Below are 23,851 nucleotides of genomic sequence, written 5' to 3'. Positions count from 1 at the left end.
AATCGTAAGTGTACGAGCGGATTATGTGGACCGTCCACATAATCTTATACACATTTCATTGTATTGTTTATTGATTATAAACCAAAAATAGGGTTTAAAATTTATCAACTACATTAATTCAAAACAACTGTATTCAAAGGAAGGACCCAGCACCAAATATCTACAGATTCAGTAAGGAATCAACCCGTCAAATATGGGTCTGTTTTATATCCTGTATTTACCGAACTCGTAGATCTGTTTAAATCATGTGTATTGAATGTATTTAATATATTCATATAGTAGTATTAACCTCTTATTTTTCTGTAACACACGTAATCTCAATTGGAATATATAATCGTTAGTGTACGAGCGGATTATGTGGACCGTCCACATAATCTTATACACATTTCATTGTATTGTTTATTGATTATGAACCAAAATTAGGGCATAAAATTTATCAACTACATTAATTCAAAACAACTGTGTTCAAAGGAAGGACCCCGCACCAAATATCTATAGATTCAGTAAGGAATCAACCCGTCAAATATGGGTCTGTTTTATATCCTGTATTTACCGAACTCGTAGATCTGTTTAAATCATGTGTATTGAATGTATTGAATATATTCATATAGTAGTATTAACCTCTTATTTTTCTGTAGCACACGTAATCTCAATTGGAATATATAATCGTTAGTGTACGAGCGGATTATGTGGACCGTCCACATAATCTTATACACATTTCATTGTATTGTTTATTGATTATAAACCAAAATTAGGGCATAAAATTTATCAACTACATTAATTCAAAACAACTGTGTTCAAAGGAAGGACCCCGCACCAAATATCGATAGATTCAGTAAGGAATCAACCCGTCAAATATGGGTCTGTTTTATATCCTGTATTTACCGAACTTGTAGATCTGTTTAAATCATGTGTATTGAATATATTCATATTGTAGTATTAACGTCCTTTTTTCTGTAACACACGTAATCTCAATTGGAATATATAATCGTAAGTGTACGAGCGGATTATGTGGACCGTCCACATAATCTTATACACATTTCATTGTATTGTTTATTGATTATAAACCAAAATTAGGGCTTAAAATTTATCAACTACATTAATTCAAAACAACTGTGTTCAAAGGAAGGACCCCGCACCAAATATCGATAGATTCAGTAAAGAATCAACCCGTCAAATATGGGTCTGTTTTATATCCAGTATTTACCGAACTCGTAGATCTGTTTAAATCATGTGTATTGAAGGTATTTAATGTATTCATATAGAAGTATTAACGTCTTTTTTCTGTAGCACACGTAATCTCAATTGGAATATATAATCGTTAGTGTACGAGCGGATTATGTGGACCGTCCACATAATCTTATACACATTTCATTGTATTTTTCATTGATTATAAACCAAAATTAGGGTTGAAAATTGATCAACTCTATTAATTCAAAATATCCGTTCTTAGGAAAGACCCCGCACCAAATATCGACAGGTTCAGTAAAGGATCAATCCGTCAAATATGGGTCTGTTTTATATCCTGTATTTACCGAACTCGTAGATCTGTTTGAATCATATGTATTGAATGTATTGAATATATTCATATAGTAGTATTAACGTCTTTTTTTCCGTAACACACGTAATCTCAATTGGAATATATAATCGTAGGTTTACGAGTAGATTATGTGGACCGTCCACATAATCTTATACACATTTCATTGTATTGTTTATTGATTATAAACCAAAATTAGGGCATAAAATTTATCAACTCTATTAATTCAAAATAACCGTTCTTAGGAAAGACCCCGCACCAAATATCGACAGATTCAGTAAAGAATCAACCCGTCAAATATGGGTCTGTTTTATATCCTGTATTTACCGAACTCGTAGATCTGTTTAAATCATTTGTATTGAATGTATTGAATATATTCATATAGAAGTATTAACGTCTTTTTTTTCTGTAACACACGTAATCTCAATTGGAATATATAATCGTAAGTGTATGAGCGGATTATGTGGACCGTCCACATAATCTTATCCACATGATGTGTTATAACATATTGACTCTAAAACAAAGCTCCTCTTGAATTTATTCAGAAATGATCAGCTAATCTAATTCACACTGACCATAACCATGCTAACCACATATTTCGATAAAACGAATATACTTCATTTTAACTTTGGTAATTGTTTTTTGTGTCATACATATACACTATTATGGCAAAAAGTGAGTACATTATAAAGGGTCAAAAGGCTTATACCCATATCATTAACATTTCCCTTACATTGGGTAGATTGCATGGGTATTGTCAGTAGTTTATGTCTGTATTTGGTGTGTGGCGATTAGATATGCAATTCGACGGATTCGCCACTTGTTTAGACTTTTGGTCTGGATTTTCTTTTAGTATTAAAATGTACGCATATTGTGCACCTTGCATATACATGTGTTTACATTGCCTGTTATGTATAATGTATATAAAGTTAGTATACAGGGGGATTATGGGGACTGTCCACATAATAATGTCCACACTATCATGTATACCGACTTTTCTCTCAATAAATAAAATTGCAATTCTGAAGGTATAGATAGCTCCACTCACCATAACAGCAGAAACCACTTAATTTTTACGGGCCTAGCATGTGTACATCTAATAGTCCCCGTAACCCTGTCATATGCCAACGTCCACATAAACCAGGTAATATATGTATATATATATATATATATATATATATATATATATATATATATATATATATATATATATATATATATATATATATATATATATATATATATATATGTTTTACACGTTTTAATCTTGCTTGTTTATTACTGTTTGAAAAATGAACAAACCAGAAAGAGAGCTGCATAGAGAGAAATATCCCATCAACAACAAAAAATAACAATCGAGAATTATTTTAGTTGTTCAGCATTGTAGTTTTATTTTGTTATTGTAGGTAAGTACGACTAGTAAAATATCAATGTTGTTTTAATTTTCTTTCTCTGAAGTTCTTTGGCCTGATACAACCTGTCAACTTGATCTACAGTCTGGCAAATGGAAACAGGTTGGTGATAAGATGGTAAACGTATGTAAGGATGAACATGGCCCATGTTTTGTAATTGATATAGCCTGTTTAACTACTAGTGTAAATATCATTGTACCGTGGAATATCCCATTGAAGCGATGATACAACTCTGACACAGTGTGTGGTGTGCGGCTTAAACTGTTGTAAACATTTTCAAGAATGACATAAATTTATCAGTAATTGTTGTCCATTCTGGTTAATTGTCAGGTAGGAATATGAATAGAGAAATGCTGTTGACGGGGGAGAGGGCGGCTGGGGTGTGGTTAGTAGGTACAATTTGATGGTTTAGGAAACTGAGGATATCCTTGTCCCAATGACCGCTTCACAAAGTGATGACGTTAGATAAAACAAGTAGTGGTATAAATATGAAATAATATATTTAATGTGTCTAAGATTAAGGAAGTGGTGAACAAAAGAAGGCTCTAGCAATGTACAAGATGAGGGGGTAGAGTGCAGACAGAAAAACCTGAATTAGAATTTGAAGGACTTTATTCAGAAAGTTTCAACAACTAGAGTAGTAAGAGACAAGTTAAACATTGTGTAAATTTTGGTCATTTTAAGGCCGAAGACATCCACACTATTAGAGAGCTGTGTTCAAGTATTGTCGACATCAATAATGAAAGCAGTCAGGAATCACAGAAGTCAACCATAGAACTCCTGAAGAAAGCATCCAGGCGTAAGGTAAGGATACATTGAAGGGATACGGTGAAGTAGAACTAACAGATAAAAATTAATTATTTTATTTTTTGTTCTCCTCAACTTTCGGTGATTTGATAGTGAGCCGGCTTATTAATTTTGGCATCAGAATTACATAATTTAAGACCATCCTAAATAAAGTGTGATCTGATCAACAAAATAAAAGATTTTAACCAAAACCTATCGAGGTAAAACGAACAGAAAACTGACTAGTGGATTATTGTACGCTAGGTAAAATGACAATAATCCTCTTAGCTACTAAACTATCAGCAATGTCTAAGATGTTTTCATTTAATTTATATAGCTGAGGTCCGGTTAGTTTATTGGCTTATTATAAGACATACACAGAAAGGAAATTGAAATATAAAATATTGATCTGTATGCTCGAATAAAAAACATTGCTATCCCAGAAGTGACCTTAATTAAAAGCTTAGAAATCTTATTCTTGATGAATACTAATACCAACATAAACAAATAGTTTATAATATAAATTCAACTTAAACCAGAACTCAAGTTATGTAATGCAAAATGTTAGCACTAAACCCTAGCAGTACCTGGCACAAGTCAACTGATCCATATCGACCCCCCCCCTCACTGGGCTTCTCTGCTAACAAGCACAATACAGCATAAAACATGTAGACAAGGCATTGTTGCCTTCTTTATCCAAAGCAGATCTCAAATACGATGTCACAGTTGTAAGTTCAATTACATACTTGCATTTTTAGTAAACTCCAATTAACCTGACATACGCCCCCTACACAGATAACATCATGCTAGCGGTCCACTGGCGGCCCGCCAGCTGCACCACTGGCGGTCCACCGGCTGGGAAAGCCGGCGGAACGCCAGAGATTTGGCCGGCTTGAATCCGGCGGTCCGCCGGCGACTACGCCAGAAAACCGCCGCAAAAACGCCAGCGTACCGCCAGTGTTCCACAAGCAGACAGCCGAAGAAACGCCAGTGTTCCACCAGTAGACCGCCAAAGAAACGCCAGCGTACCGCCGGTGTACCGGCGAAGAAACGCCAGCGTTCCGCCGGGTTACCGCCAGTGTTCCACCGGCAGACCGCCGAAGAAACTCCAGCGTACCGCCGGTGTTCCACCAGTAGACCACCAAAGAAGCGCCAGCGTACCGCCGAAGAAACGCCAGCTTACCGCCGGTGTACCGCCGGTGTTCCACCAGCAGACCGTCGAAGAAATGCCAGTGTACCGCTGGTGTACTACCAGCAGACCGCCGGAGAAACGCAAGCTTACCACCGGAGTACCGCCAGTGTTCCGCTGAATTTCTGTCAGAGAGAGCCACTGGCTATCCGCTAGCTAATATCCAGTGTTCTGGCGACCTGCTAGCCCAAATCTGGTATTCCGCCAGCAACCCGCTAAGCAGAGATCTTCACATGAACTGCAAACCAAATATCTGTGTTCCGGCAGAAGACTGTCCGTCAAATATCTGGTTTTGTCCCAGCACATTGTCAAGGGAAAGCCAGCAAGAGTGCCAGCTTGTTTGGGGTGTACTACTAGAACAGAGCTATTGGTCTACCTGCAGATTTTACTGAATTACACATGCGGTTACATATGAAGAAATAATGACTAACACAGTGAAATTAGTTGCTATCATTTTATTACGCCTATAAATTACAAAGCGAGAAAATGAGTTCCAGCGTTAAATATTCCAACAGCACTAAAGAAATTCACTCGTCAACTGTTTGTGGTGTAGTCCGAGATTTTCGCCCTCCCTCACAATCAGATGCACCCTTCAGAAATCTCACCAGAATATCAGATGAAGTCGATTGTGCAGTTCCTCCGTACAGCTTCTGTTAATACTGTAACGTCACTTCCCTGTCTGGTGGGGCAGTCTTTAATGATGGGTTTGGCGGAAGAGAGTCTCGACAAAAAGATGACAATGAAGAGGATGATAAAGTGCCCGTGGCACAGTGGTACCGTTTATTCAAACCTTCGACTTACACTTAGGTTCATTAAATATCCTTACATTAGAACTTAGCCTGACAATACGCAAAACGTAACTGTTAGCGCAGTTCCTAAACGCGGCGTCTAAACGCAGCGTAGAACACGGCACTAAACGAAACGCCCAACGCAGCGTCCAACGCGGCGCCACACGCAGCGTATAACGCAACGTACAACGCAGCGCGGAACGCAACGTAAAACGCGGCGCTAAACGCAACGTCCAACGCGGCGCCACACGCAGCGTATAACGCAACGTGTAAAGCGGCGATAAACGGGAAGCCAAACGCAGCGTCTAAATATGTAAACAGATTAAAAGCTATAGGGTTAACTAAACGGTGTCTGCAATACCGTTAACAGATGCAAATATACTAAGAACCAATCGATTGACTAAATGGCAGTAACCTATCTTTCTGATATCTGACCTAGGCTACTCACTTATGTTCCTACTTACGGACTAACTGAAAAATATACAATCACGGCAGAATACTGATCTCTGCTAAAGTACACACATTGCACGCAATTCAGAGCGCTACTAAATAACGTAAAATGATAACAATCGGTCAATAACGTTACTCCTAAATAACTGGGCGTAATCTCCCTCAGTGAAATATCGCAGTTTGCTAACAATGTAACAACTCACAAATGTATTCAATAATATTCTGAGCGCTTACAATATCTACTAACAATTATACACGGTGCTGTTGTATTAGAAACCTACCAACTTGGATAATAGTAAATGATATGATAACGTACCGTACGTAGACGTCTTGCGAGATTTTGGCAGAGTCCCTCGCTGCACGTACCAACAGCTCCTTTTATACTAGCCTGAACAATGGCTTAAGTTTACGCGCGTGAGAAAGTTACTACTTCAAAGAGCACCGCCTTAGAGTTGCAGTCACCAGACTTCCGGAGACCGAGAGGCCAGGTTCACGATTACTTACGTAATAGTAAACAACTTAACGGGGATTTCCCGATATAGAATCATAACATCACTTAAACAGTCAATACATTACGTAAACAGCTTAAAGAATAGCCCTCAAAGCTTAAGTACTATGCAAGTTCGGTTACAATACGAAACACATTACACAAAACAAAACAGTACATAAAAGATTGCATTCTACACAAGCAATAGAATGAAGCCAATAATGGGTTACCCGATACTCATAGCTAGAACAGTTACTACTGTTCATGTTCCACAACTGTGCATCAGTTACTACTGTACTGTGCTCGTAACACAGTAACATGTGTTACAGGTGGCACGTGGCAAGTTTGTTCTAATTGCAAATTAAAAAAAATAATAATAATTTTAAATTTTAAAATTTAAAACATTAAAAAAATTAAATTTAAAACAATTTAAAATTACTGCAAATTTTCACCTGTCTGACTCTTAGTTCAACGTGTCACAGCTTTCTGATAATTACTGTACCAACTGTAACACATGTTACTGTGTTACAAACACAGTGCAGTAGTGAGTGATGCACGGTTGTGGAACATAGACAGTAGTTACTGCACTAGCTATGACTATGGGCTGGGGTCTCACATTATGATCTCAATTGGTTAAACTACATTATTCACATTTTCACACATTTACCATTTTTTCAGTGATATACGAAATATTTCCTTTGCCTTTGACAGTCTCCTTTTTTGGTTCCTTGCTTTAGCAAAAGGAACCTATGCAGTCAGGTTGGCGTGTATGTGTGTGTGTGTGTGTCTGTGACACTTGCTTGGGTACGCTCTATCTCAATAAAGGAATGTTGGATTGAGGCCAAACTTGGACTATAGATCCGCCATATGGAGAAGGTGTGCCCTATTGTTTCTGGTGCCCACAAAGGTCACCAAAGGTCAGTTATGGTCCAAAAACCGAAAATATTAAAACTGCAATAACTCCCAGTGCCAATGTGGGACAAGATTGATATTTTGGGACAAGTTGTGAACTGGTTAGGGGAGCATTTTCAAACTTAACGGTCATGTGATCCGAGGTCACCAAAGGTTAATTAATCATAAAAAACTAGTATTTTTGCAATAACTTGAGAACGAAATATCCGTTAGGGTTGGGAGTTGCCTCAATGTAATCCAATTGTCGACCCGCATCTGGGTGACCCTTAACCTCAATTTGACCTCTGGTGACCTTTTTGTGTTGGGCATTTTTACAGTTTTGATGCTATCTTCAGATGTCAAAGGTACCTTCTGATCATAAATGTCAATAGGTTGACCCCGTGTGACCTTTATGTGCGAAGTTATATGGGGTCAAAGTTTTTCGGTCGGAGTTAGGATGGTTGTACAGACTTGTCGTTTTGTTTTTTGGAATCAGGAGATTAAACTACATCTGAAACCAAGGTCAAAAGGTCAAAGGTCACATTAGAAAAAATGTGCTTATTTTGGGAGGAAACGAGCAAAAAAGAAAATGTTTGGTTTTGATGCTAGATTTGGATATCAAAGGTACCTTCCGATCAAAAATGTCAATTGGTTGACACCCCTGTGACCTTCGTGTGCGAAGTTATACCAGGTCAAAGTTAATTTTCAGACATTTAATGCAATAACTCCCAGTTCCAAGGTGTGACTCGGTTGATATTTTTGGACAAGTTGCAAATGGTATAGGGGAATATTTTCAAACTTAACGGTCATGTGATCCGAGGTCACCAAAGGTCAATTAATGTTAAAAAAACTAGTATTTTGGGGGTAGAAAATGGGCTAAGAAAATAATGTTTGAATTTGTATAGTTTGATGCTCTATTTAGGTCTCATCAATCAAAAATGTCAATAAGTTGACCCAAGGTGACCTTTGTATGTTAAGTGATATGAGGTCAAAGTTAATTTTCAGACATTTAGTGTAATAACTCCCAGTGCCAAGGTGTTACACAGTTGATATTTTGAGACAAGTTGCAAATGGTATAGGGGAACATTTTCAAATTTAACGGTCATGTGATCCGAGGTCACCAAAGGTCAATTAAGGATAACAAACTAGTATTTTTGCGATAACTTGAGAACAAATTGTCCGTTAGGGTTGGGAGTTGCTTCAATGTAATCCAATTGTCGACCCGCATCTGGGTGACCCTTGACCTCAAGTTGACCTCTGGTGACCCTTTTCGTGTTTTGTGGATTTTTACAGTTTCGATGCTATTTTCAGATGTTAAAGGTACCTTCTGATCATAAATGTCAATAAGTTGACCCCCGTGTGACCTTCGTGTGCAAAGTTATATGAGGTCAAAGTTAATTTTCAGACATTTAATGCAATATCTCCCAGTTCCAATGTGTGACAAGGTTGATATTTTTGAAGTAGTTGCAAATGGTATAGGGGAATATTTTCAAACTTAACGGTCATGTGAGACAAGGTCACCAAAGGTCAATTAATCATAAAAAAAACTAGTATTTTTGCGATAACTTGAGAACAAATTGTCCGTTAGGGTTGGGAGTTGCTACAATGTAATCCAATTGTCGACCCGCATCTGGGTGACCCTTGACCTCAATTTGACCTCTGGTGACCTTTTCGTGTTTTGTGGATTTTTACAGTTTCGATGCTATTTTCAGATGTTAAAGGTACCTTCTGATCATAAATGTCAATGGGTTGACCCCCGTGTGACCTTCGTGTGCAAAGTTATATGAGGTCAAAGTTAATTTTCAGACATTTAATGCAATATCTCCCAGTTCCAATGTGTGACAAGGTTGATATTTTTGAAGTAGTTGCAAATGGTATAGGGGAATATTTTCAAACTTAACGGTCATGTGATACAAGGTCACCAAAGGTCAATTAATCATAAAAAAACTAGTATTTTTGCGATAACTTGAGAACAAATTGTCCGTTAGGGTTGGGAGTTGCCTCAATGTAATCCAATTGTCGACCCGCATCTGGGTGACCCTTGACCTCAATTTGACCTCTGGTGACCTTTTCGTGTTTTGGGCATTTTTACAGTTTTGATGCTATCTTCAGATGTCAAAGGTACCTTCTGATCATAAATGTCAATAGGTTGACCCCGTGTGACCTTTATGTGCGAAGTTATATGAGGTCAAAGTTTTTCGGTCGGAGTTAGGATGGTTGTACAGACTTGTCGTGTTGTTTTTTGGAATCAGGAGATTAAACTACATCTGAAACCAAGGTCAAAAGGTCAAAGGTCACATTAGAAAAAATGTGCTTATTTTGGGAGGAAACGAGCAAAAAAGAAAATGTTTGGTTTTGATGCTAGATTTGGATATCAAAGGTACCTTCCGATCAAAAATGTCAATTGGTTGACACCCCTGTGACCTTCGTGTGCGAAGTTATACCAGGTCAAAGTTAATTTTCAGACATTTAATGCAATAACTCCCAGTTCCAAGGTGTGACTCGGTTGATATTTTTGGACAAGTTGCAAATGGTATAGGGGAATATTTTCAAACTTAACGGTCATGTGATCCGAGGTCACCAAAGGTCAATTAATGTTAAAAAAACTAGTATTTTGGGGGTAGAAAATGGGCTAAGAAAATAATGTTTGAATTTGTATAGTTTGATGCTCTATTTAGGTCTCATCAATCAAAAATGTCAATAAGTTGACCCAAGGTGACCTTTGTATGTTAAGTGATATGAGGTCAAAGTTAATTTTCAGACATTTAGTGTAATAACTCCCAGTGCCAAGGTGTTACACAGTTGATATTTTGAGACAAGTTGCAAATGGTATAGGGGAACATTTTCAAACTGAACGGTCATGTGATCCGAGGTCACCAAAGGTCAATTAAGGATAACAAACTAGTATTTTTGCGATAACTTGAGAACAAATTGTCCGTTAGGGTTGGGAGTTGCTTCAATGTAATCCAATTGTCGACCCGCATCTGGGTGACCCTTGACCTCAATTTGACCTCTGGTGACCTTTTTCGTGTTTTGTGGATTTTTACAGTTTCGATGCTATTTTCAGATGTTAAAGGTACCTTCTGATCATAAATGTCAATAAGTTGACCCCCTTGTGACCTTCGTGTGCGAAGTTATATGAGGTCAAAGTTAATTTTCAGACATTTAATGCAATATCTCCCAGTTCCAAAGTGTGACAAGGTTGATATTTTTGGAGTAGTTGCAAATGGTATAGGGGAATATTTTCAAACTTAACGGTCATGTGATACAAGGTCACCAAAGGTCAATTAATCATAAAAAACTAGTATTTTTGCGATAACTTGAGAACAAATTGTCCGTTAGGGTTGGGAGTTGCTTCAGTGTAATCCAATTGTCGACCCGCATCTGGGTGACCCTTGACCTCAATTTGACCTCTGGTGACCTTTTTCGTGTTTTGTGGATTTTTACAGTTTCGATGCTATTTTCAGATGTTAAAGGTACCTTCTGATCATAAATGTCAATAAGTTGACCCCCGTGTGACCTTCGTGTGCAAAGTTATATGAGGACATAGTTAATTTTCAGACATTTAATGCAATATCTCCCAGTTCCAAAGTGTGACAAGGTTGATATTTTTTAAGTAGTTGCAAATGGTGTAGGGGAATAGTTTCAAACTTAACGGTCATGTGATACAAGGTCACCAAAGGTCAATTAATCATAAAAAAACTAGTATTTTTGCGATAACTTGAGAACAAATTGTCCGTTAGGGTTGGGAGTTGCTACAATGTAATCCAATTGTCGACCCGCATCTGGGTGACCCTTGACCTCAATTTGACCTCTGGTGACCTTTTTCGTGTTTTGTGGATTTTTACAGTTTCGATGCTATTTTCAGATGTTAAAGGTACCTTCTGATCATAAATGTCAATAAGTTGACCCCCGTGTGACCTTCGTGTGCAAAGTTATATGAGGTCAAAGTTAATTTTCAGACATTTAATGCAATATCTCCCAGTTCCAATGTGTGACATGGTTGATATTTTTGAAGTAGTTGCAAATGGTATAGGGGAATATTTTCAAACTTAACGGTCATGTGATACAAGGTCACCAAAGGTCAATTAATCATAAAAAACTAGTATGTTTGCGATAACTTGAGAACAAATTGTCCGTTAGGGTTGGGAGTTGCTACAATGTAATCCAATTGTCGACCCGCATCTGGGTGACCCTTGACCTCAATTTGACCTCTGGTGACCTTTTCGTGTTTTGTGGATTTTTACAGTTTCGATGCTATTTTCAGATGTTAAAGGTACCTTCTGATCATAAATGTCAATAAGTTGACCCCCTTGTGACCTTCGTGTGCGAAGTTATATGAGGTCAAAGTTAATTTTCAGACATTTAATGCAATATCTCCCAGTTCCAAAGTGTGACAAGGTTGATATTTTTGGAGTAGTTGCAAATGGTATAGGGGAATATTTTCAAACTAAACGGTCATGTGATACAAGGTCACCAAAGGTCAATTAATCATAAAAAACTAGTATTTTTGCGATAACTTGAGAACAAATTGTCCGTTAGGGTTGGGAGTTGCTTCAATGTAATCCAATTGTCGACCCGCATCTGGGTGACCCTTGACCTCAATTTGACCTCTGGTGACCTTTTTCGTGTTTTGTGGATTTTTACAGTTTCGATGCTATTTTCAGATGTTAAAGGTACCTTCTGATCATAAATGTCAATAAGTTGACCCCCGTGTGACCTTCGTGTGCAAAGTTATATGAGGTCATAGTTAATTTTCAGACATTTAATGCAATATCTCCCAGTTCCAAAGTGTGACAAGGTTGATATTTTTGGAGTAGTTGCAAATGGTGTAGGGGAATAGTTTCAAACTTAACGGTCATGTGATACATGGTCACCAAAGGTCAATTAATCATAAAAAACTAGTATTTTTGCGATAACTTGAGAACAAATTGTCCGTTAGGGTTGGGAGTTGCTACAATGTAATCCAATTGTCGACCCGCATCTGGGTGACCCTTGACCTCAATTTGACCTCTGGTGACCTTTTTCGTGTTTTGTGGATTTTTACAGTTTCGATGCTATTTTCAGATGTTAAAGGTACCTTCTGATCATAAATGTCAATGGGTTGACCCCCGTGTGACCTTCGTGTGCAAAGTTATATGAGGTCAAAGTTAATTTTCAGACATTTAATGCAATATCTCCCAGTTCCAATGTGTGACAAGGTTGATATTTTTGAAGTAGTTGCAAATGGTATAGGGGAATATTTTCAAACTTAACGGTCATGTGATACAAGGTCACGAAAGGTCAATTAATCATAAAAAACTAGTATGTTTGCGATAACTTGAGAACAAATTGTCCGTTAGGGTTGGGAGTTGCTACAATGTAATCCAATTGTCGACCCGCATCTGGGTGACCCTTGACCTCAGTTTGACCTCTGGTGACCTTTTCGTGTTTTGTGGATTTTTACAGTTTCGATGCTATTTTCAGATGTTAAAGGTACCTTCTGATCATAAATGTCAATGGGTTGACCCCCGTGTGACCTTCGAATGCAAAGTTATATGAGGTCAAAGTTAATTTTCAGACATTTAATGCAATATCTCCCAGTTCCAATGTGTGACAAGGTTGATATTTTTGAAGTAGCTGCAAATGGTATAGGGGAATATTTTCAAACTTAACGGTCATGTGATACAAGGTCACCAAAGGTCAATTAATCATAAAAAAACTAGTATTTTTGCGATAACTTGAGAACAAATTGTCCGTTAGGGTTGGGAGTTGCTACAATGTAATCCAATTGTCGACCCGCATCTGGGTGAACCTTGACCTCAATTTGACCTCTGGTGACCTTTTCGTGTTTTGGGCATTTTTACAGTTTTGATGCTATCTTCAGATGTCAAAGGTACCTTCTGATCATAAATGTCAATAGGTTGACCCCGTGTGACCTTTATGTGCGAAGTTATATGAGGTCAAAGTTTTTCGGTCGGAGTTAGGATGGTTGTACAGACTTGTCGTTTTGTTTTTTGGAATCAGGAGATTAAACTACATCTGAAACCAAGGTCAAAAGGTCAAAGGTCACATTAGAAAAAATGTGCTTATTTTGGGAGGAAACGAGCAAAAAAGAAAATGTTTGGTTTTGATGCTAGATTTGGATATCAAAGGTACCTTCCGATCAAAAATGTCAATTGGTTGACACCCCTGTGACCTTCGTGTGCGAAGTTATACCAGGTCAAAGTTAATTTTCAGACATTTAATGCAATAACTCCCAGTTCCAAGGTGTGACTCGGTTGATATTTTTGGACAAGTTGCAAATGGTATAGGGGAATATTTTCAAACCTAACGGTCATGTGATCCGAGGTCACCAAAGGTCAATTAATGTGAAAAAACTAGTATTTTGGGGGTAGAAAATGGGCTAAGAAAATAATGTTTGAATTTGTATAGTTTGATGCTCTATTTAGGTCTCATCAATCAAAAATGTCAATAAGTTGACCCAAGGTGACCTTTGTATGTTAAGTGATATGAGGTCAAAGTTAATTTTCAGACATTTAGTGTAATAACTCCCAGTGCCAAGGTGTTACACAGTTGATATTTTGAGACAAGTTGCAAATGGTATAGGGGAACATTTTCAAACTGAACGGTCATGTGATCCGAGGTCACCAAAGGTCAATTAAGGATAACAAACTAGTATTTTTGCGATAACTTGAGAACAAATTGTCCGTTAGGGTTGGGAGTTGCTTCAATGTAATCCAATTGTCGACCCGCATCTTGGTGACCCTTGACCTCAATTTGACCTCTGGTGACCTTTTTCGTGTTTTGTGGATTTTTACAGTTTCGATGCTATTTTCAGATGTTAAAGGTACCTTCTGATCATAAATGTCAATAAGTTGACCCCCTTGTGACCTTCGTGTGCGAAGTTATATGAGGTCAAAGTTAATTTTCAGACATTTAATGCAATATCTCCCAGTTCCAAAGTGTGACAAGGTTGATATTTTTGGAGTAGTTGCAAATGGTGTAGGGGAATAGTTTCAAACTTAACGGTCATGTGATACAAGGTCACCAAAGGTCAATTAATCATAAAAAAACTAGTATTTTTGCGATAACTTGAGAACAAATTGTCCGTTAGGGTTGGGAGTTGCTACAATGTAATCCAATTGTCGACCCGCATCTGGGTGACCCTTGACCTCAATTTGACCTCTGGTGACCTTTTTCGTGTTTTGTGGATTTTTACAGTTTCGATGCTATTTTCAGATGTTAAAGGTACCTTCTGATCATAAATGTCAATAAGTTGACCCCCGTGTGACCTTCGTGTGCAAAGTTATATGAGGTCAAAGTTAATTTTCAGACATTTAATGCAATATCTCCCAGTTCCAATGTGTGACATGGTTGATATTTTTGAAGTAGTTGCAAATGGTATAGGGGAATATTTTCAAACTTAACGGTCATGTGATACAAGGTCACCAAAGGTCAATTAATCATAAAAAACTAGTATGTTTGCGATAACTTGAGAACAAATTGTCCGTTAGGGTTGGGAGTTGCTACAATGTAATCCAATTGTCGACCCGCATCTGGGTGACCCTTGACCTCAATTTGACCTCTGGTGACCTTTTCGTGTTTTGTGGATTTTTACAGTTTCGATGCTATTTTCAGATGTTAAAGGTACCTTCTGATCATAAATGTCAATAAGTTGACCCCCTTGTGACCTTCGTGTGCGAAGTTATATGAGGTCAAAGTTAATTTTCAGACATTTAATGCAATATCTCCCAGTTCCAAAGTGTGACAAGGTTGATATTTTTGGAGTAGTTGCAAATGGTGTAGGGGAATAGTTTCAAACTTAACGGTCATGTGATACAAGGTCACCAAAGGTCAATTAATCATAAAAAACTAGTATTTTTGCGATAACTTGAGAACAAATTGTCCGTTAGGGTTGGGAGTTGCTACAATGTAATCCAATTGTCGACCCGCATCTGGGTGACCCTTGACCTCAATTTGACCTCTGGTGACCTTTTTCGTGTTTTGTGGATTTTTACAGTTTCGATGCTATTTTCAGATGTTAAAGGTACCTTCTGATCATAAATGTCAATGGGTTGACCCCCGTGTGACCTTCGTGTGCAAAGTTATATGAGGTCAAAGTTAATTTTCAGACATTTAATGCAATATCTCCCAGTTCCAAAGTGTGACAAGGTTGATATTTTTGAAGTAGTTGCAAATGGTATAGGGGAATATTTTCAAACTTAACGGTCATGTGATACAAGGTCACGAAAGGTCAATTAATCATAAAAAACTAGTATGTTTGCGATAACTTGAGAACAAATTGTCCGTTAGGGTTGGGAGTTGCTACAATGTAATCCAATTGTCGACCCGCATCTGGGTGACCCTTGACCTCAGTTTGACCTCTGGTGACCTTTTCGTGTTTTGTGGATTTTTACAGTTTCGATGCTATTTTCAGATGTTAAAGGTACCTTCTGATCATAAATGTCAATGGGTTGACCCCCGTGTGACCTTCGAATGCAAAGTTATATGAGGTCAAAGTTAATTTTCAGACATTTAATGCAATATCTCCCAGTTCCAATGTGTGACAAGGTTGATATTTTTGAAGTAGCTGCAAATGGTATAGGGGAATATTTTCAAACTTAACGGTCATGTGATACAAGGTCACCAAAGGTCAATTAATCATAAAAAAAACTAGTATTTTTGCGATAACTTGAGAACAAATTGTCCGTTAGGGTTGGGAGTTGCTACAATGTAATCCAATTGTCGACCCGCATCTGGGTGAACCTTGACCTCAATTTGACCTCTGGTGACCTTTTCGTGTTTTGGGCATTTTTACAGTTTTGATGCTATCTTCAGATGTCAAAGGTACCTTCTGATCATAAATGTCAATAGGTTGACCCCGTGTGACCTTTATGTGCGAAGTTATATGAGGTCAAAGTTTTTCGGTCGGAGTTAGGATGGTTGTACAGACTTGTCGTTTTGTTTTTTGGAATCAGGAGATTAAACTACATCTGAAACCAAGGTCAAAAGGTCAAAGGTCACATTAGAAAAAATGTGCTTATTTTGGGAGGAAACGAGCAAAAAAGAAAATGTTTGGTTTTGATGCTAGATTTGGATATCAAAGGTACCTTCCGATCAAAAATGTCAATTGGTTGACACCCCTGTGACCTTCGTGTGCGAAGTTATACCAGGTCAAAGTTAATTTTCAGACATTTAATGCAATAACTCCCAGTTCCAAGGTGTGACTCGGTTGATATTTTTGGACAAGTTGCAAATGGTATAGGGGAATATTTTCAAACCTAACGGTCATGTGATCCGAGGTCACCAAAGGTCAATTAATGTGAAAAAACTAGTATTTTGGGGGTAGAAAATGGGCTAAGAAAATAATGTTTGAATTTGTATAGTTTGATGCTCTATTTAGGTCTCATCAATCAAAAATGTCAATAAGTTGACCCAAGGTGACCTTTGTATGTTAAGTGATATGAGGTCAAAGTTAATTTTCAGACATTTAGTGTAATAACTCCCAGTGCCAAGGTGTTACACAGTGATATTTTGAGACAAGTTGCAAATGGTATAGGGGAACATTTTCAAACTGAACGGTCATGTGATCCGAGGTCACCAAAGGTCAATTAAGGATAACAAACTAGTATTTTTGCGATAACTTGAGAACAAATTGTCCGTTAGGGTTGGGAGTTGCTTCAATGTAATCCAATTGTCGACCCGCATCTTGGTGACCCTTGACCTCAATTTGACCTCTGGTGACCTTTTCCGTGTTTTGTGGATTTTTACAGTTTCGATGCTATTTTCAGATGTTAAAGGTACCTTCTGATCATAAATGTCAATAAGTTGACCCCCTTGTGACCTTCGTGTGCGAAGTTATATGAGGTCAAAGTTAATTTTCAGACATTTAATGCAATATCTCCCAGTTCCAAAGTGTGACAAGGTTGATATTTTTGGAGTAGTTGCAAATGGTATAGGGGAATATTTTCAAACTTAACGGTCATGTGATACAAGGTCACCAAAGGTCAATTAATCATAAAAAACTAGTATTTTTGCGATAACTTGAGAACAAATTGTCCGTTAGGGTTGGGAGTTGCTACAATGTAATCCAATTGTCGACCCGCATCTGGGTGACCCATACTTAGTAAAGATTCCTGAATCCTATTGGTCCATTCAGTTCAGCTGAACGTGGTTAATCCTGTGAGTAACGCACGGTAAAATTACAAATAAAACAAAACATTTTGGGTTACATATAACCAAAGATATATTAACCAAACAATTACTAGTTGGCTTCATCATATCGATACCCTACAGCTTCTGGTTCCCATAGCAACCATTCTAGGGACAAACATGTATGTAGGGTATATAGTCATACGATTACATAGCAGGCCTTGTATTGAACACGTACGGTATTCATCCGCCGGTAATTTTATCGTGCGTTACTCACAGGATTAACCACGGTCAGCTGACCTGAATGGACCAATAGGATTTAGGAATCTTTACTAAGTATGAATGAACTTTACTTTAACTGACGATCACTTCAATGTAGGCAGTTATTTTCTTGGAAATCATGCGCAGAATGATTCACCAGAAACTGAGCACATGGAATAGACCCAATGAAAATATTTCAAATTGACAGTAGCCAAGACAAAAAGCAACAAAAAGACATAAGGCAGCCACAATTTTTTTAGAAGCCTAGAGGCTAGATATGAAATATTTTTCATTATCGTGTTGGTTGGTATCACTATACTCCACAGGAGTACTCATAAACTATAATGACGATGATCTATTGTTCTCCAAAATGCTTAATTTGTTACATAAACTTTGAAGCCTAAGCACTAAACATGAAATCCAAGATTTAACCACCAACCCATTCCTGATATTGAAAAACAACCATACTTATATTATTATTAATAAGGTTTTAACATTGAGTCTTTACCTTCTTAACTAGGCCCAGGGGCCTAGCTTTAAACAAATAAAACAGTACATTATTTCTTAAAAGTTATGGATGACCATGATATTTCAATACTGTAACATACCAAATTATTTAAAACTAGGCCTAGTACTAGTGTACTACTACTACTACTACTACTTATATAGTAATATATATTTCAGAATATGATATTTAAAATTAGGAGGAAGCCTTCCATAGTCATCTAGTAATATGTATAGTATTAACCTTTTGAGATTTCAGCACCCCAGATCGCAGGAGATGGCACCTGTGAGGCAAAATAGCAACCAAAAAGATGTGCAACTTTGGTGACATAAATGCAAAAAAAGTTTTTTTTTCTCTTTCATGCTGACTGGCCTTGCCAACTCAGCCAGATTTTTAACTTAGGGAAGTTGGCATCATTTGCAGGAATTTCAGAATTCCCAATATTTTATATCTCTACCAGTAGTGGAAAATCATGTTTCGACAGTTTCGTGGCCATAAAAAAGTTGTTTTGTGGAATATTCAATGACATATATTCATTTGACTCGAGGCAATATATGAATACCTGCAGGGGCGGCGATCTGTTTCAAATGTGGGGGGGGGACATCTGCTTGGATGCAGGCGAATTACTATGAAAGCGGAGCGCCACCATTGGTTCTGGTTTTGATAGCCCCCCAGATCACCGGAAATGGCACTTCTCGGGCTTGAAAATGACCAACCAGATGTACACTTTTGCCTGAGAACCAAGTTTTTCCTAATAGTTTTTTTTTTCATTCATAACCTTTTTTCAAGATTGTCACAGTCACACATCATGTTCGACCTCATTGCATCTCCTGTGGATCATTGCTTTTGTAGGTAATTCTACGTAACGCCCCACAATACCCGTCAGCCCCACTTTTCAAGGTTTTAAGCCCATTATTTGTTCAGAATTTGAATAATAAATTCACTTCAAAACATACCCATAATGTTGCACAAAATTTCATCTTTGGACAACCAATATAGAAAAACCCCCCTCAACCACTAACAGACCAGTCAAAATTGTACGAGTAGAGGGAAGTATGATGAAGAATGTTGGTCAAGAAATTTTCGAAAATTCAGACACAGTTAAATTATTGGTGTACAAATATTAAAACCTCTTATAACGGCTACTATAAAACTTCGATATGATAGAAAATACCCAAAAAATATGCTCGACGGGGAGGGCGGTCTCCACCCCTTCACCCCCCCCCTCCCTTGGCTACGCACCTGCGGTTAGAAATCTTGTAGGAAACAGGCCAAATGGAAACCCAGTGAACCCATATCGATGTGGATCATATTTATGATTGTACGTATACTTACACTCATACACAAGATGCAAACCAAATTTCATTACGGATGCGGTCCGCCTAGCTATTCATTTCGAACAAAAAAGTAAAAACTACTTTCGGTCATATATAGTAACAAATTGTGACACGGTTAGACAGGCGCTTTGCGAGGAATTTGCCAAGGGAGGGGCAAAGCTTGTACCCAGACTTTCTAAGCGTAGCGACACCATAAGTTGGCGCGAAGCGCAAAAGAAAATTTTTTCCGAAAATGCCTCCCAGATCGCTGGAAATGGAACTTCCCAGGCCTTGTAAGTTGCATCTAAGCATTTTCTATTTTGAAATTACTAGCGATATCATAAAAAATACAAAACATATGCTTAAAAAAACTATGCCACCAAATATTGGGGGGGGATATTAGATACTATATCCCCCACATAAAATATTGGGGGGACATGTTCCCCCTGCCCCCCCCCATGATCGCCGCCCATGAATACCTGATACCTCGGCTCAGTACAAACGGAGCCAATCTTTTGATAGATTGTTGCGCTAGGTGGAAGCACTGAACATATTTTCAGCAGATATCGATATCACGCAGCACAACAAGGTTCGTGGTGTATGCTCGCAATCGTCGCATCGACCATTGCCATGCCATGCTGTGTGACCATTCTCATGATTACTACAGATATTGTATTATTCTTATTCTGCCAGATGCAGACGAGAAAATTGTGTAACTCTATTTCCCAAATTATTGAACAAAAAATATTAGTGAACCGCACTGATGAGTGTTTTTTTTTTTATAACATTTTTTTTACCCCATTCCCAGTGGGGGGCCGGTGGGGGGCCAGCCGATTTCACGGGGGGGGGGGCTCGGCCCCCAGGCCCCCCCCCCCGTAGCTACGCCACTGATCAGGATATCCGACATCGAAAGAGTTGTAACGCACTACGAAAGCGACCGCTTTTCAAACTAGCTGCTATATCTGAGGACACTAAGCATTGCGGTTTAACGATTGGATGCCAGTTATTCTAGACTCGTTCGATCAGTGAAAAATGTTTTCTGAACTGTTTTCTCTCAACTAAATTGTTGAATAATAAATACTTCTTTGGATAGTTGAAATTTATTAAAGTATTTGGATATCGCTTATAACGTTATTGCTTAATATTTATTTCAGAATTTGAATTTGTTGAAAATAGTATTGTTCCTGTGTTCCTGTGGTAAAGGGTATTACCCGCCCATTTTGCCCAAATGCTTGCCAACATTTCTTCATGCGGTATCCGTCAGACTCGTTCGATCAGTAATTTTTTCCCCCCTTCAAATATTATGTAGTGTATGATAATATATATATAACATTGGATGATAAGCAAAATTTAACTACTTTGAGTTAGCTCAATCTTTAATTACCTTATATAGTTATTGGAGAATATAGGTTTTAGGAAAATATAATTCTGTTTGTGCCAGTGTGGTAAGGTAACTTCCCGCCAATTCTGCACAAAAGCTATCCAATATTTCCTCCGGCGGTACTGCTGTCGGCATTCCGCTGGACTTACAAGCCAGCTGTAATATCTATCGGTCCGTTAGCGGACCACCAGCGGTTGCCTAATAACGTATTAGCCCATGCAGCCGCACTTAAACCTGACCTATACTATATGTACACAAAATCCAAGTATTCTTAATTTTTCTCTCCACAGGAACAAATATATACAAAAAGCACAGGTAAAATAGTCTAATAGAAACTCAACTTTAACTAAACTTTCATATAGAGATTTTGGACAGACCCGATGGTCAATGTGTATGTGAGCTTGTGTAAAATGCTGAATGACTTTCATAACATAATATTTGTGGGAAATTTTCTACGGCGGTACGCTGTCGGTCTGCTGTCGGAATTCTGCTAGGTTTCTCCAAGCAACAATGTCTATCAGTCCGTTGGCGGACCTCCATCGTGTAACCGCCGGCTTTTTACGACGTCGATACGCTGTTTGTCCGCTGTCTGCACTACGCTTGGTTTTTCCAAGCAGCAATGTCTATCGGTACGTTGGCGGACCTCCAGCGTGTAACCGCCGGCTTTTTTACGACGTCGATACGCTGTTGGTCGGCTGTCGGCAATACGCTGGGTTTTTCCAAGCAACAATGTCTATCGGTCCGTTGGCGGACCTCCAGCGTTTTTACGCCAGCGGACCGCCAGTGTGATGCGTACTGGGTACCCACCTCCCTCCCCCTCATATTAACTATACATACACAGCAGTAATAGGCCGCCTGCACAATCTCTTTGTTGCATTTTGTGTAAAATAATACAGGGTTTCTCTTTTAATCAGTCAGTGAATTTTAACATTTCCATTTCACCCCCACCCCCTCCCCTTACTCATGAAAGTTAATTAAAATGAGCAACCTTTCAACAGACTAATAGTCAATAAATAAGTGACACTTAAAACAAAGTGAAATTATTGTGACCTATTAATTTTCTCCAAGTTTGCTAAATAATTTTTATGTATCAACTTTACCTAATAAAGTAAACTTAAAAAATAGCCCGAATATAACAACCAACTACAGCATAGTATGCACCAGAGTGGCCGGACTATATTATTTTAACTTGATAACCTTAAAAGTCAAAGGCCTCAAAACTGTTATCTACCTACTTGAATATTTATTAGGCCCTCAACTGACCCTTCCTAACTCCTCAAGGCTTCAATACAAAAATTAATATCACATAGCCTAAACAACAAGGAAACTACAGATCTTCCTGGTCTTAAAAAATATTACCGATACAAAACGAAATAAAAAGCAACGCAAAATAAATAATAATGAAAAAATAATATTATATTACTGTTCCCACTAACCCTCAAAGACATTCAACTTCTACACCCAACCCCCCACCCCCAAAAAATATGTATTTATTCCTGTATAGGTCCAGAAGATTTGCTCCACCCTGACCCACAAAAACATGGAAACAAATGTTGCAACTCTAAATACCAAATTCAACACCCCAGTTTCACCCCATAATGATATTAGCTAATGTACACCAATGTACTCCTGTAACACCCTTCACTAATACCTCAATCCGCTAATCTTCTAAACAAATGACCCCACCTTACCCTCATTAAAACGTAACATGTCTTTATTTAAAGTTTATTATTCTATTAATTCTATTTAATATTTATTTTCTTTCAGATTCCTATTTCTAGTCAGGGTTAATCCTGTATTTTTTTATATAATATTATAGCTTTGTTCTTATCCTACACTAGAGTTAATTACAACTGAACCGTAAATCAACCCATACCACTAACAGAATATGTAACCCCCCCCCCCTTCTACCCTTTCCCTTTCCCTGAACCACTGTACACCCTCCTGTTCCCCCTTAGTTCAATAATCTCACAACGCTGTGTCTCTTTACAGTAAAGTAATATATTAGTGTAACCTAGCCATAAAACCACCCCGCCCTCAACCCTCCCCCCCCCTGACATCAATTTCAATATTAAACTGGTCCCATTATAACCCCCTCCAACCACAGGGCCATTAGTCCTTCATTAGTTATAAAACACAATACTGTAGTCAACTCATAAACATTATTGTAAAATAATAAAAGATATTTATGATATTATGATATAATTATTAATATTATATTTATTATTTACTTTCCTTCAGATTCCTATAGACCATGTGGTTCTATCCCAGTCCTTTAACAAGGTTGATGAAGATGATATTACTCTCTACTCTGGTCTCTCTCTACCAATCCTAACATCAATAGAGAGGATGATCATACAGACAGAGACAGGGAGAGAAATGAATAAACATGAAGTTAATGGAATATTAAACTATGTACAACACTCTCAAAGATTCAAGCAACTGGGGTAAGTATAATTAATAAATATGTATATAATATTAGTAATTAATACAGTAAATAATTAATATTAATGGTGTCAACAAGATAGGAATTATTAATATAGATGATATTTTATCATTACTAAAGGTTTATTGATAGTTTTATATAACTATAGAAGGAAAACAAATACATGAAGAAGAAATTGAATAGAGAAATAAAGTAACAATGAAAGAACAGTCATCAGGTGAGGAATATGATTAATGGGAGAGTAAAATAGAGACAAAATGAGACAGAT

General features: G+C 37.8%; 1 protein-coding gene and 1 long non-coding RNA gene across 2 annotated transcripts in view; both read left to right on the top strand.

The window, feature by feature from the left end:
- Nucleotides 1–2,202: 2,202 nt before the first annotated feature.
- LOC139982072 (uncharacterized) overlaps nt 2,203–23,851 on the top strand; it is a 41,372-nt gene continuing 19,723 nt past the window's right edge. Inside the window, exons 1-4 of the mRNA XM_071994591.1 lie at nt 2,203–2,212; nt 2,996–3,051; nt 3,634–3,753; nt 23,379–23,584. Of these exons, the coding sequence (XP_071850692.1) occupies nt 2,203–2,212; nt 2,996–3,051; nt 3,634–3,753; nt 23,379–23,584 (392 nt within the window). The remainder of the gene's footprint in view (nt 2,213–2,995; nt 3,052–3,633; nt 3,754–23,378; nt 23,585–23,851) is intronic.
- On the top strand, nt 7,194–17,043 carry LOC139982843 (uncharacterized). The gene is made up of 4 exons (XR_011798396.1): nt 7,194–9,680; nt 9,728–13,434; nt 13,482–16,388; nt 16,436–17,043. It is a non-coding gene; the product is annotated as an uncharacterized lncRNA (long non-coding RNA).

This window comes from Apostichopus japonicus, chromosome 16, assembly GCF_037975245.1.
Source record: "Apostichopus japonicus isolate 1M-3 chromosome 16, ASM3797524v1, whole genome shotgun sequence".
NCBI lineage: Eukaryota > Metazoa > Echinodermata > Holothuroidea > Aspidochirotida > Stichopodidae > Apostichopus > Apostichopus japonicus.
This window is presented reverse-complemented; position numbering and strand designations above follow the sequence as displayed.